We start from the raw sequence: 14645 nt of genomic DNA, 5'->3' as shown, positions 1-14645 counted from the left end.
TGAATGGAAGTTGGGGTTATGGAGCATTTTAAACCTCATCTTTTCCCTGGTAAACCATTTAAGTTGGAAAAGAAAGAGCTTTCATTAAGGCAATTCACAACCGAAGTTGGTTGGCAAAACTTAGAGACAAATAGAAATGAGTGGGCGTTGGCACCCTTTCAGTGGCTTAGAGACTGAGGGAAAGAACAGACAGCTGCATTCTAAGCTCCGATCTCCCACATTTAGCACTCCCTTTCTCTGCTGGGATCTACCTCTTCCCTCCAAGCCCCCACCGTGCGTTCCTTCCTTCGGTCAGGACTTGAGGGAAGGGAGACGGTGCTTTCCCCATCGTCTGTGCCCCCACGACTACCACAACAGCTGCATGGCGGGAGAGGCAAGGCGATGGGGGAGGGCCGTGGTTTCGCCTGTTGTCTTGATCCAGGCCCATTCAGTCAACTTCCCTCTTATTAGACAGTGACGGTGAGACTGTCCTTAGGGTTCCTTAAACTTTTAGCTGACCTCTGGAAAATGAGAAGGAGTACATGGTACCTAGTGAATCTGTTGTGTTTGTATTTTCAGAACATAGTTTTAATATGTGTATTGAAATGCAGGTGAATTGTGGAACAATATCCAGGTAGTAAAATCAAACAGATCAACTCTACCCCTGTTTCTCCATCCTTTCTAACTGCTTCTAAGATCAAGTCATTGGAAAGGTCTTAAAAGGAGTAGTGTGTTCGGGGATTCCTGATTTTTGTCCTGAGAATAAATACCACAGTTGTTCACCAAATTTGTAGTGCCCAATTATCTGGCCACAGTTTTCTTATATGACATTGTTTTCCCTTTTTCTGTTCCCCAGAGAGAGAGACTTTTGGTACAGCAACACATGATTATCTATTATCCTCAATCTCTGAACTTCCCTGAACCCCTACCTACACAGTGACCCCAATGCTTCTTCAATACATCAATCATAATTATTCCTTTCAAATGTAGCCCAAATCATGTTTCTTCCATAAAGCCAGTCTACACTCCTTTAAACCTACTCTTTCATTTGTTACTTTGGACTGTATAGACCCAAGCAACTGTGTGTGTGTGTGTGTGTGTGTGTGCGCGTGTGTGTGCGTGTGTGTGCGTGTGTGTGTGTGTGTGTGTGTGTGTGAATTTTTTCTTCCCAAATAAATCAATAGATTTTGTGTGGTAAGCTAAATTGAAGTTTGCACTTACTCTGGAAATGATCCAAAAGATTAAAGCAGTGAAGCAAATTCATTTATTCCACATTTTTGGGCTTCTAATGGGTGATTCAGCTGTGTCTAAGTAAGTTTTGCACATGTTAAAAACATTCACTGTAAAACACATAGATCAGAAAAAAAACCCATTTGTAATAGTTGTATTTTTTGGATATGTCTGATTACTTTTTGGAAACTAAAAAATATTAGCTTGAAATAAATGGATGGTATGATCAATCCAGGTAAAAAATGATGCAATAACAGAATGACAATATCAGTTAATTTACTTTTTATTTTGATACAAGGGTGATACATAGACTTGTGCTTGTTTGCTGTTTAATTAACTTGAGAGAACTGTACAATCAATTTAGTCCACGTCTGTGATATGAGCTTAAAATACATATTTTTTATAACTGGGGAAAATATTAAGGATATGTTCAAGATGAACTGGAAATGCATTTAGATAGAAAAGTGGGAAGAATATTGAGATTCTGGAACTAGATAATTTAAAGCGGTTTACCTCAAATAACAACATACTGTGCAAAACAGTTTATTTCACTTCTCTTCCTAATCTTGCCAAAGTTTAAGTATATAGTATATGCTTTACAATAGCATTCCTTTGAATAAGAGAATTTGATAAAAATGATTAAAAACAAAGGAAATGATGATCTCTGTGAAAGATTAGCTTTTCACAATGAAATCAAAGTATATTATTTTAAAGTTACTTTGTATGATCAAGATTATTTTTTGTGTGCACCCTCACACCTCAGCATGCAGTGACTTAGGTAAGAATGAAGTCTTTTAGAAGCCATTTTGACAAAAGTCTCAATTTAAATGCTCCTTAGAGTGAAATGGGGAAACAGCATGACTTTCATGTTGGTTTAGGAGACACTCTACTGTAGAAAACTTTGTATCCATTCTGTGAACCGCAGGACCCGGGTATACACCCCTGGACGATTAGGCCGTGCACACTGGTATCCAAATGATGTCACACCAGCCAGGAACCACCTGTTGTTTTCTTGGCACATTAATGGTCCTCCTGAATCCCCCTGAAGAGGAAATTGCAAAAGAAGGTTGTAGATGTGTTGTCAATTGGCATAAACATCTAAGGTTATTTTTAGCAAATCAATCCAAAACTAAAGATCAAAAATATGATTTAATTGCAAGTCATCTGCATATCTCTTCACCAACACTCTCCGTCAAGAATGAGAACCTTTGGCTGCTCAGAAAGGACACAGAGAAACTATGACAACTGAAACATAATTTGATGTAATTCTTCATGATGTACTTATATAGCAAAATTTCCTTACTTTCATTATGGCATTTTAATAGGTACTAAGAAATTCTCCAAGGCACAACTAGAAGCATCCCAACCAAAATGTATATTAAAAGCTGATCATTTTATTAAGAGAAGTATGATATGGTTTCACTCATGTGTGGAATTTAAGAAACAAAACAGATGAACATATGGGGAAAAAAAAGAGAGAGAGGCAAACCATAAAACAGACTCTTAACTACAGAGAAGAAACTGAGGCTTGCTGGAGGGGAGGTGGGTGGGGGGCTTAGATGGGTGTTGGGAATTAAGGAGGGCACTTGTGATGAGCACTGGGCACTGATGAATCAATAGATTCTACTCCTGAAACTAATATTACACTATATGTTAACTAACTGGAATTTAAATAAAAAACTTGAAACAAAAAACAAAACAAAAAGAGGAGTGTTCTAAGAATTGGGAGAGGCTTTGCAGAAAAGACACCTTTTCCACAATGCGTGTTTAGAGAAACTAAAACCTCACACATAAAGTTGATTTTAGTTCTTTGGGCAGTGTTAACTTTTTGTCAGTAAACAATCAGATTTGAAAAAATCTTAACATTTCAATGGCAATAGGCATGTCAATGATATAATTTATGATAAGCACACATATTTTCATGGGAGATTTTAACTGATGAATTATTTAATTTTTGAAAATATTAATTATAACAGATTCTGCTAGATTTAATTCCTATATTTCATTTACACATGAGTGTGTGTAATGCAAAGAACATAATGCAAACACATCATACCATTACTTAATGATGGCATTGACAAATATTTTTCTTACATTAATTGTGCAAAGTTTTTAATCTTTTTTTATATTTATGAAGGAATTTAAAGCCTTGTGTACTTTGGTTGCAATCACTGGTACAATAGAATATTTCAACCAAGTTTGTGTTAAAAAATATCCTGACGGACTTTTTGCCTGATTCTTTATTATCTTTGGGACCATGTTTAAGGAGAAAAAATGTGATGTATATAAAAGCACCTTTTCTTGCTTGGGTACAGAGGAACATAAATTGTACTGGCAACCATAGGTTACCTCTTTTCTAGATGTAACAAATATGTTTGAAGGCAGGGACTGTGATTTTTATTTCTGTATCGTAAACCCTTAGTTTATAATTTGGGTCCAGAAATATTTATGGAACAGTTAAAGATAAATACAGACTCAAAGTTAGAGATTATTAAAAATAAACCTCAACTGTTTGGGTATTTTGAAAAGGAGTCATTTGGTTTTCTTCATATTTTCTAAAATAATTCAATTTTTAAAAAAGACAACAGAATCTAGACATTGATTCCATGAACAAGGATTTTAAATTGCCCAACATGCGCTGGGTCAGTTGCCGGTATTCAAGCGATCCACCGGCAGGCTTGATGCTCAACAGTTGGGTTGTCTGTGTGGTTGAGAGACCTATTATGTCTGGGACTGTCACTTCTCTCATCTAACTATACCATTTTAGTTCAATTATGTAACTTTTTGCCTTAATTTGCTGATTTGTTCAGGGAAGCTATTTCCTTCTTCCACTATCTCAGAGATATGTATGGACTTCAAAAATATGAGTGAATGTCCAGACCATAAAGTATTAACCTAAAATTTATGTTGCCATACCAGTGGTTTTATCATGCTAAAACACACATTGCTGGGCCCCAGGGTTAGAGTTGCTGACTCAGCAGTTCTGTGCTGGGGCCTGAGAATTTGCACCTTGAACAGGTTCTCAAGTGCCGCTGATCTGCTGGACTGGAGGCCATGCTTGGAACACCACTGGGATAGAATAAGGCTCTGCGAAGTTAGCAAAATGAGTTTGCTGTTTGTGTCATTTACTTCAATCTATACAGAGGGGACTTCTACAGCCACTGTGGGGCCTTAAAATCCAGACAACCACCCCACTCACGCAAGCCTTTGGTAAGCCAGAAGATACTTAAGAATGTATGAATGACTAATAAGGCCAATTCTTTGCCATTATGGGGGGGAAAATAATGCTTCAAAGAGCTCATTCAAGTGATGTATCAATTGTAGCATATTCATTATTTTAAAGGTATTCTTATTTAATCAGTTAATCCTCTTGTATAACACAGTATTAAAGTTGAACAAAGAAGATCATGTGACCCTCTAGACTATCAATTACTCGATCACGATAACATATTACACAGGATATTGGCCTGTGTGTGGACGTTCCTACTTGTGAATGGATAACATACTTAGACTCTCTAGAAATCAGAACCAAACATAAGATTTCAGAGATCTGGCACAAGTGACTGGCTTAATGTAACTCTAATATCAGTAGCATCCGTGATCATATTTTCTACTTAGTGCATGAGGCCCCTGCCACACAGCCCCCATTAACTGTAATTGAAGTTGTACAGCTGATTTCCCACCTGAACAATAATTCTATAAATCTCCCTCTAAGTGGCAATATATCTTACCTTTAGCACGCTTTTCATTTTAAGAGGAACGTATAAGATCCAGAGATAAATTTTAAACAAGAAGAAAGCCATCCTATTTGTCTTGAATTTGCAAGTGTTCAACAAAGCAGAATAAATGAAAAACTAAGCTGAAAAATTTAACATGATTTGAGACACTGACTTAACTCGAGGATACATATAAAGATTCATCTGCTTAAGTGTCTGTTAAAAAAAGTCTTGTATCAAGTCGAATTATGGTGACATAGGTGTTAATATATGTAACAAGTTGTTTACACTTTAACAAAGTGAAAGATTTCCCCATGGCATAAATTGATGCATCCCCATTTGTAAGTTATTCATTTGCTCAGTACTGCTATCAGGTTTAATCTAATCCAGTAGATGTTAATGATCAACATCTTATTCATTTTCAAGTACAGAAAACATGCTAGAAAATTTTTTTCCAAAGTCTCATAGTGAAAATTGTTAATATTTTGAGTGCTTACTGCCTTCTATGTGTTACCTGATTTTTAAATCTCTCAATAAAACTTAAGTGACTTGCCCAAAATCTCACCCGTAAGTATTTAGGCAAGGGCGAAATAAGTAGTTTGAGCCCAGAATCTCTGCTTTCACGGATACTCTATACTGCACCTAAAAATGAATAATAATTCTAAAACCTGGCAGAATTTAGTTTTTATTTGTTGAGGGTATGTGGATTTCATGGCACTAATAGATGGCTACCTTACTTCTAAGTGATAAGATGTTCTTGTCTTCAATGAGGGTAATGGGTAGGAGTTTCTCTGGTGGTCATGCAAGTCAAGAGCTATTGATATTTCCAATATATTGCAGTGTTGACATTCAGTGAGATCATGTTATTACATCTCTAAAATGAAATGTAAATGATAAGATGAAAATTCTAGTATATGGGTTCCAGGTCCAGAGTTATGCCAGGCTATTGAGTAAGTTCTAGTTTTTAACCTTCCTACAAGTGGTTAGCTGCAGACTGGTTCTAACCAGCGTATCCAGGTTGCTTTTATGCAGAAAATTATGTCTTGTCACTGGACCCCTGGCTCATACTCAAAACCAAGGTTGAAAATTGGAAGCCAGTAGGTGAAATTGGCCTTCCGACTTGCTTTTTGTGTGTTTGTTTGAAGTTTGTATAGGGTTTTAAAGAATTAGAACTAGATTTAGCTAAGGTGTGTACTCTCCAGGTCAACAGTGGGTCAGCACTACGTAATTTACCTGACTCTCTCACACACTCATATTTTGTGCCTCAGCTCTAAAGACATCTGATTTTAATATTTGTTCTTAAAAATGAGTTTTATTATTTTTTTTTTAGATTTTATTTATTTATTTAAGCAAGAGATTTATTTATTTATTAAAGCAAGAGAGGGAACACAAGCAGGGGGAGTGGGAGAGGGAGAAGCAGGCTTCCCGCTGAGCAGGGAGCCTGATGCGGGGCTCGATCCCAAAACCCTGGGACCATGACCTGAGCCGAAGGCAGACACTTAACGACTGAGCCACCCAGGCACCCCCAAAATGAGTTTTATTTCTAATGCTCACACCCACCCTAGGAATACTATGCAAGTAGGCCACAAATAAAAAACAAAGAGTCACAGTTTGGTAAAAGAAGAAATGAAGTTAAAACCCTGATGATTTCTTTACTCCCTAATTGTTACGAAGCCATAAAATCATTATAGAGCAATGCTTTCTGGAGATGTAGGGCGAACAGTTTTACGTACTTACCTGACAAGAATCTATTCCTCCTTCTTCATAGCCTGCACAGACCATATTTTCTGTAATGTTATACTCTGGCATCTGTTGTTGGCATTTCTCATTTGATAGAAGAGGAACATTGGCCTCTTGCAGTATGTTTGCCGTAGGACCTGTTCCAAATGGTAATGCGGCCAGCCATCAGAAGGCACCAACATGCATCACTGAATGAGCCACCACCAGTCTTATTTATTTCAATAGTTCACTCTCATTATCGAGTACTGTGTGTATATATAATGAAACTAAATGCTAAACCTTAGTATTTTTAAAGCACATAATAAAACCCATCTGTGGATTTTGCCAAATGGATGACAGTAAAGCACTTCTTTAGTTCCCAAGGGCTAACAGGAATGGTGGATTGGACTAGACAGGCCTTAGGCATTTGCAGTAATTTTAAATGGTTACAGTATTACTCATGGGAAAAAAAAAAGCCCACCAACACAAAGAGTTTCATTTATGGAAATGAGCAATGACTCCAAAATCCAGGAGGCTTTTCATTTGGCACCTGAAGAGGTGCTCCCTGATAATGGCATTCAGCAACTTTGTGAGAATCTGTGAATGAGCAGGTGCACACTGAACAGAAGACAAAGCTCAGCTGAACTATGCCCTAGTCTAAGGGCAATCAGCTTGTCATCCACACGCAGGTGAAGAGAAAGGAGCCGTGTACTTCCACGCTTTTTACAAAATGACTCATCTACTGGAAGCATGATTCTCTGTTTACTCAAATACTAATCCCAAGAAGAATGTGAAGCAAGCAGGTGTCTAGTGACTTAGAAAAGGCACCTGATAAGCACTTTCTAATAATTAGCAATTCTATTTAGTTCCTCAAGAGAAGCAGAAAGTTGATGATAACTTAGTGCATATGACAGACAGTGTTATTGCAACAATATGTGACATCATTTCCACCTAAGTTTAATCCACACACTAAACAGGAAACGTGTGTTTGTGTGTGTGTGTGCATGCGTGTAGTTATGTACATGGACATGTGTGTATGTATATAATTCAGGTGCAAACCAATGTATGTATGTATGACTCAGTGCTGTGTTGGTCAATGTTTAACGCTGGTTTTCAAGAAAAAAAAATCCCCAATATGTATCATTTGCCGGATGTAAACACTCCAACCAGGGCCAATTTCAAGGTACCAGCATGACAGTGAACAGGAGTTGGGGGATGTGCACAAAAGGCGATTTCCAGCTGGAGTCAGATGACTTTGAAAGTTTGACATTGGCCTTTAAGAAGTGAAGATGGAGGAGGGAATTCAGCATCTCACTGTTATTCATTCTATAAAGATTGAGGATGGGCTGGTAGACTTTAGTTTTTAGTATAAACTATGATAAAAGCAAAGCCTATTTTGCTGCTCATCCAGGAATAAAAAAGACTGGATGGGTATATGATAAAACTCTTTGGTAAAGAAAAATTTGAGCAGTGTTCTTATATTTAATATTTATTTGTCCACATGAATTGCCAGAAGGATAATTGAAAATAAACACATAAAAACATACATAAAAATGTCAGTAGAGTTATTTTAAGTTTACTAATTGCCGTAATTTAACCGACTAATATCACTTCATTTCTTCCTAGTAAACAATATGTTCATGGTTTTCTTAGCTAATTAGGATAATATACTCAAAAGGGGAGGGGGAACTGAGTTTTACAGAGTTAAGTAGCTGGAAATCATAAGACAAAGTTCATAAAATTCATTAAAATTTCCATCACCCAGGAAGTATTTAAACATGATCTGACCATTTATTCCTAAATGAAATTGATCTCAGATACAGATTTTCCTTGGCTCCATACCACTCTTAGAGACCCTTCTTAAGTCAATTAAATGCATATCTTTAGTAACAATAAGTAAATGTGAGCCAAGTTTACTCAGCTCTTAGAAGAAATACCCATTTCCTATGGAATAAAGAGTCTTAAATTTTGTTAGGGGATAATTTGTTTTTGAAGAGTCTACATTGTGGCCATAAATGTCTTTTTGTTTGAAGTCTGATAGAGAAAATATCTATCTAGGAATCATTTTTACTCTTTAGATTTCAAATTTAATAAATCATGGCATCTTTCAAGTGGAGGAAATAAAAGAAGAGACAGACTTTGACTTCAATACACTTTATGGACAGCAGACATGAGGCATTTCAGCGACATAATGCAATTGCCGTGGAGAACCTCTGTTGAAATCATCAGGCAAAGATTTGACTTAGAATGTCATCCTTTCTTTTACGAGGAAGAAGGGCATTTTAATTGCAAATGCTTTCCTTCTGGTAGCTGCACCTCTCCACAAGATTCTGTGGCTTTTCATCCTATACAATTAGGATTTTTAAATATCTTGGCCATGATCTGTTGCCACTCCAGAGGCTGGGTTCTCCCACCAGACTATCTAGTGCCTTTCCTTTTTGCTTAACTTTTAATGGGTAGTCAAAATTCTGCTCTAGAGGGAATAACTCCTATTAGGAATTCTGAAGCCAACGTGCCTTGTAGTTACATTTAGAGAGAATGAAGTACTGGAATTTTGTAAAAAATTATGTTCGGTTAGTTTTAATATACATCTTTTCTGTGTTTTGAAAACATCCTATTAAATAATGCCAACGAGTCAGTTTATAGTCTTTAGTGTAAGATTTGTGCCACATCTGAGTATGCTGACTCAGCATGTTGATGTTTTTTATTTATTTTTTAAAGATTTTATTTATTTATTTGACAGAGAGAGAGCGAGAGCAGGAACACAAGTAGGGGGAGTGGGAGAGGGAGAAGCAGACTCCCGCCGAGCAGGGAGCCCGATGCGGGGCTCGATCCCTGGACCCTGGGATCATGACCGGAGCCGAAGGCAGACGTTTAACGACTGAGCCACCCAGGGACCCCACAGCATGTTCATGTTAAAAGGGATTCCCTTCTCATTTTTTAGGGAATGGGAGTGTGAGGCCTTTTTGTGATAAATAAGACAGTTTTATTGATTTGGAAAATGTAACAGGTAGTAATTTGGCTTTTGACCAGACTTTCTCCAGGTGCTTTACAAAAATAAATTTTGTAACCTTTGTAGTATTCATTCAAATAGACGTATCTTTTCTCTTTATCAGAGTATTTATAATACTGAGATGAGGTACTAAGTTTGGGGGATGCTTGGACTCTCCTCAAATAAGGATTATAGTTTTATAGTGTGCTCTATACAATCTGGAATTTTTAAAAAACTATACAAATACACAGTATATGAATATAATAAGCCAGACAGTGCTTTTAAGAGCTATTGCAAAATATGTTGAAAATATTCACAAGATAGTGCAATGGCATCCTTCATACAGGTAGGCATTTTCTTTTTGTTGAGTCTGATGATTTACCTTGATGTATAATCCTCCCCCAGCCAGCAATGGAACAAATTCTTCCTGGAGGAAAAGCTTGATTTTCTTCTGGTAAACAAATCGGTTGTATATAATCTGGAAAAACGAAACACAAACAAACATACATTTCTAACAAGTTTTAAAAATCAATTATTTTCAACATTTTATCTAAAAAATTTGTATTTTTGATTTATGCTGCTTGAACATTTTTTAGACATCAGTCTTAGGGGAAAGAAGCATCTCAGGGTGGCATTCTTTGACAATGGACTAGGTATCACTGGTGGTCTTTGGGAGCCTTTTCTACATTGTCTCCTCATTGCTCTTTAAGAATGTAAACAATGTCTTAGTTCTAGAGTTGATCATTTATATTTGATTTTAAGTAATCATGCTACTTACAGTGTCAGCTCTGTGAAAATCTTGGGATGGCTGTTCTTTAGGACCAATTAAGAGACACTTGGACAAATGTTCTGAGGCTTAAGCACCTTGATGAAGATAATTGAATATGTTTCGCTCTATCCCCCAATTCCATTTAAATTATAATGATTTCTAGAACAAATTATCCAACTCTTATGGACTATTAATTCATTGGTACTGATAATATTTCAAATCTAATTTTGAATTGATTTGGCCAGATAAGATGACAAAAACGGATTTCTTTTACCTGTGTAATTCACTTTAAAGTCAAGATGCATCATGGCGATGTCACTGTCCTTTGTCCGTTTATTGTAATGTGGGTTTATGACAATTTGATCTATCAACCGAGTTACTATTTGAGGAGAAGTCAGATTCGATGTCATATGCAGGCCTAGAATTGCTTTCCACTTAGATGGCTCTAAATTTCTCCTGAAGATTATGAAAAAGATGTATAAGAAACCCTCCATCCACCATAGTTACTTTCTAAAGATGCTGCTCATATAGTAGGTATTTCAGAACTATGTGTGCCCATCCTAAAATATTCTTGAATTTCTCTGAATGGTTCTTCCTTAAAAACATTTCCTTTAATTTTTTATTCTTCTGGTCAGATCATAGAAAGAGCCTTAATTAGTGCTCATTTCTATCACTTCTCTTAGATCATCTCTTGATCTGTAGTTCTAGATTGTGGTTTGCAACTTTGGTTTCACATTAGAATCACCTGGAGTTCTTTTAAATAACACTGTTACCTGCTCCCCCTTCTCTATCTCTGATTTAATGAGTCTGGAATGGGGAGAAGGGACTTCAAAAATATATGTTATTTTTAAATTAAATCTCCCAAGTTTATCCTAACGTATGGCCAAGTTAGAGAACCACTGCCTTAGATCCCATTCCACTGTGGGGATGGCACCTTGCTCCAGGGTTTCTGCAGGGAACCCCAGCTAGCAGGAAGGAGGTTCAGGAGCATTCTTTTGTTTAGGGGGTCACTGAATTTACACAAAGTTAAGGCAAGCAATAAAACCTATTACGATGTTTACAATCTAACATACAAACTCGAGTAATTTTCATACCCAGTAAACTCGAATAATTTTCCATACATAATGTTGGCCCTTGATAATGAATTGGTAAAGGATAACATTTGTGTTATAGGCAGATTAAATGACAGTTTGAGTGTGCAGGGACTTCTAACTGTGCTTTTGGCCTGCAACATCTTCACAACAAGAAACTACTAGTGAACCCATGGAATTAAGCCAATTAAGCCATATTCACAATGCAGTCAAAATTCAATAACTGCTATTTTAGAAGAGCTAGCGATTTAATTCTTAATAGTTACAAATGCCCCGTTTAATGTGGTCTTTCAACTGTTAGAATCCAAGTCACCTACAAATATACAAAGGGCATGAAGTTATTTCAAGTCCATTTGTTTATCTTTTTACCTATCCATTCCTTTGTTGAAATTAAACAAAGGATCATGTTTGATCAAGTCGCGGCATCAGTAAAGCCAACGAATGCCCAAACATCCAGATAACCACGCTGCATTAAAATCGGACGAAACTTACTGACATGCTTTATAGAATAACACCCATTTATGGAGAACCTATTTTGTGCCAAGGGCAGTGCTAGGTACTTTGCATCAACTCTTCATTTTTGCCACCGTGCTATGGATTTTACACTGAGAACAAACTGGGCGCTGAGGGTTTAAATGGTGGGGCAGAGACTTGAACTGGGACTGTCTGACTTCAGAGGCTGTACTTGCACCAGCACACAGGGGTGCTTCCAGGGGCTCTGGGCAGTGTTCTGTGGGCAGGGTCGCGAACATGAGGGCAGGGTTGGGAGGAGAGACATGCTCTGTTACTGGATTATCTGGGCTCAGGAAGGGGAGGATGTCTCTGCTCCTAGTGGTTGGTGGAAGCTCTTCCAATGCCCAGATGTTGGGCCAGGAGGGTATTATGGTGCTGTGAAGGCTCTGTTTGCTTATCAGGAGGCCTTTTCACTTTCCCCTTTCCAGGTCAGAGGAATCAGTACTTCAGCCAAGCTGGACACACTGATAATTTCAGACATTCTGACTGCACCCACTCCCACTGTGCCCTGGGACTCCCCTGCCCACACTGGCCTACTCCAAGAGAGGCGATAGAATGAAATCTCTTTCCTGGTGTCCCATCTCTGAATTTCTTTCCATATCACACATTTAAGTATGTTTCCTAAAGCTCAGCTGGTCACGGTTGTCACTTGACTAGCTAGCATACCTGTATGGCTGACAGGTAATAGGGAGTTACTCTTTTCTTTAAATTGTATTTTTTATTAAACATTTAATATATAGTAACTCAATATTTACAAAAAATTAATTTTACAATTACCACACCATGTTTCTTACTTTGCATTTAATTATATTTATTTATACACATTATATTTTGCATTATAATTATATTTTATTAACCAAGGCATTATGTTAATATTCATATTATAAATAATATTAATTACATTAATGGTATAAAATTTGCTCAAAAGGAGTATGAGCCCATTATAGAGGTTCTATTTTGAAGTTAATAGAGTGCATGTATTTTAAAAAATGATAGGATTGTCTTCTTAAATGCTTTCTACATATTTTATCTTTAGGAAAACTTATATGGAGATTCAGCAAGATATATGCAGTTATTTGCTATAGATTTAACTCAATGACAAAATAATGCAGTTCAGGGGCGCCTGGGTGGCTCAGTTGATTGTCTATCTGACTCTTGGTTTCGGCTCAGGTCTTGATCTCAGGGTCCTGGGATGGAGCCCAAGCGGGGCTCTGCATTCAGTGGGGAGTATGCTTGAGATTCTTTTTCTCTCTCCCTCTCTCTCTCTGCCCCTTCTGCTCACACACTCTCTCTCTAAATAAATAAAATCTTTAAAAAAATTGCAATTAAGAAAAAATAATGCAGTTTAGTAGCTAACCTCCCAAATTCTTATGTCTTTTGTAAGTACTGTACTCCTTCTGAGAACAATAAATATTAGTTACTGCTATGAGAGAGCTTGTAGGCAGCACGAAGTTTAGTAATCACCATTTCATCTTGTTATTTTAAGGTTTGGAGTAGAAAACCAATCCATGAACCATGGACTGTGAAAATTAAACATACATGCTTCAAGCTACTGGTCTAATTAAATACAAGTTACAGCAATATTAATCTGACACATTCTTAATGAGTTCCAAAGTTGTTATAGTGCTACATGGGAAATAGCCTTTTTTCATGTTTTTCTTTCTCCTGCGTCTGTAAGCCGTACATTAGGAAGGAGATATTCCTCCAACATGTATCAACTGCATTTCTCTCTCAAGTCCTGCTCCACATAACTTTTCGTGTCTGTGTGCTTAGCTTCCCCACCACAAGCCCACATTAGCACAAGCACCACTCGAATGACTACATTCTACTGCAATCTTAGTGTCTTCTCTCAGAAGAAAGACTTGATAATACAGAAGTTCTGGCCCGTGGTACTCAGTTTTATGAATCACCTGAAGAATTTGCTAAAAATTCAGATTCCTAATTGCCACCTCCAGAGATTCTAATTTGGAAGGTTGGAGTGGGACCCAAGAATCTGCACTTCGTAATTACTGTTGGGATATTGAGTAATACAGAATCCTCCCTGGCTTTTCCATTCATCAAAAGCCAAGGGACAGGAGAAGAAAGCCTTCAGAAAAATCAGTGCAGATGAGGAGGGAATACTTATTATGTTTAAAAAATGTATTTGTCTCAAAACATCTACACTCTAGTGAAACAAGGAAAAGCTATAGGACGGAAGACAGATGGGGATGGCAACAGGAGATAGCCCCACTGGATAGGCAAGCCCCAATCCAGCACAGGCTGAAGATGGCAGAAGTAGGCTACCTTGAGGTAGGGGAGGTTGGCTGAATTTCTGCTGCATTTCACCTGTGCCTGCCCTGTTAAATGTTTTTCTTAGTAGCAAGAGAAAGAAAGGCCTAAGTTGGGAGGCAACAGAAAGACATGTATTCCTGACTTCTATCACCTCAAAGACTAGCACAATTCTTGGTGCACAGTAGGTGCTCCTTAGATGTTGCACCAGCAGGGAGGAACTAGTGCTATACCGCTCTAAGTTGCTACGTGTTCATGTGTAAAGAACGTCCCAACTCAGAGTACGAGGAAGTTCATTTGTAAATGGGATTTTCATGGTGGTAAAAAGTGAATAGGGTAAGAAAGTTATGATGAGCTCCACACTATGC

The 14645-nt window shown here is 37.5% G+C and overlaps 1 protein-coding gene across 1 annotated transcript in view; it reads right to left on the bottom strand.

Annotated features, from left to right (window-relative positions):
* Positions 1 to 2095: 2095 nt before the first annotated feature.
* TMPRSS15 (transmembrane serine protease 15) overlaps positions 2096 to 14645 on the bottom strand; it is a 111749-nt gene continuing 99199 nt past the window's right edge. Inside the window, exons 23-26 of the mRNA XM_032406219.1 lie at positions 10680 to 10861; positions 10019 to 10114; positions 6663 to 6802; positions 2096 to 2251 (exon numbers count right to left, since the gene is read on the bottom strand). Of these exons, the coding sequence (XP_032262110.1) occupies positions 2096 to 2251; positions 6663 to 6802; positions 10019 to 10114; positions 10680 to 10861 (574 nt within the window). The remainder of the gene's footprint in view (positions 2252 to 6662; positions 6803 to 10018; positions 10115 to 10679; positions 10862 to 14645) is intronic.

Source organism: Phoca vitulina, unplaced genomic scaffold, assembly GCF_004348235.1.
Source record: "Phoca vitulina isolate PV1807 unplaced genomic scaffold, GSC_HSeal_1.0 scaffold8, whole genome shotgun sequence".
In the NCBI taxonomy this organism is placed as follows: Eukaryota; Metazoa; Chordata; class Mammalia; order Carnivora; family Phocidae; genus Phoca; species Phoca vitulina.
Note: the sequence above shows the minus strand (reverse complement) of the source record. Positions and strands in the feature narration are given on the sequence as shown.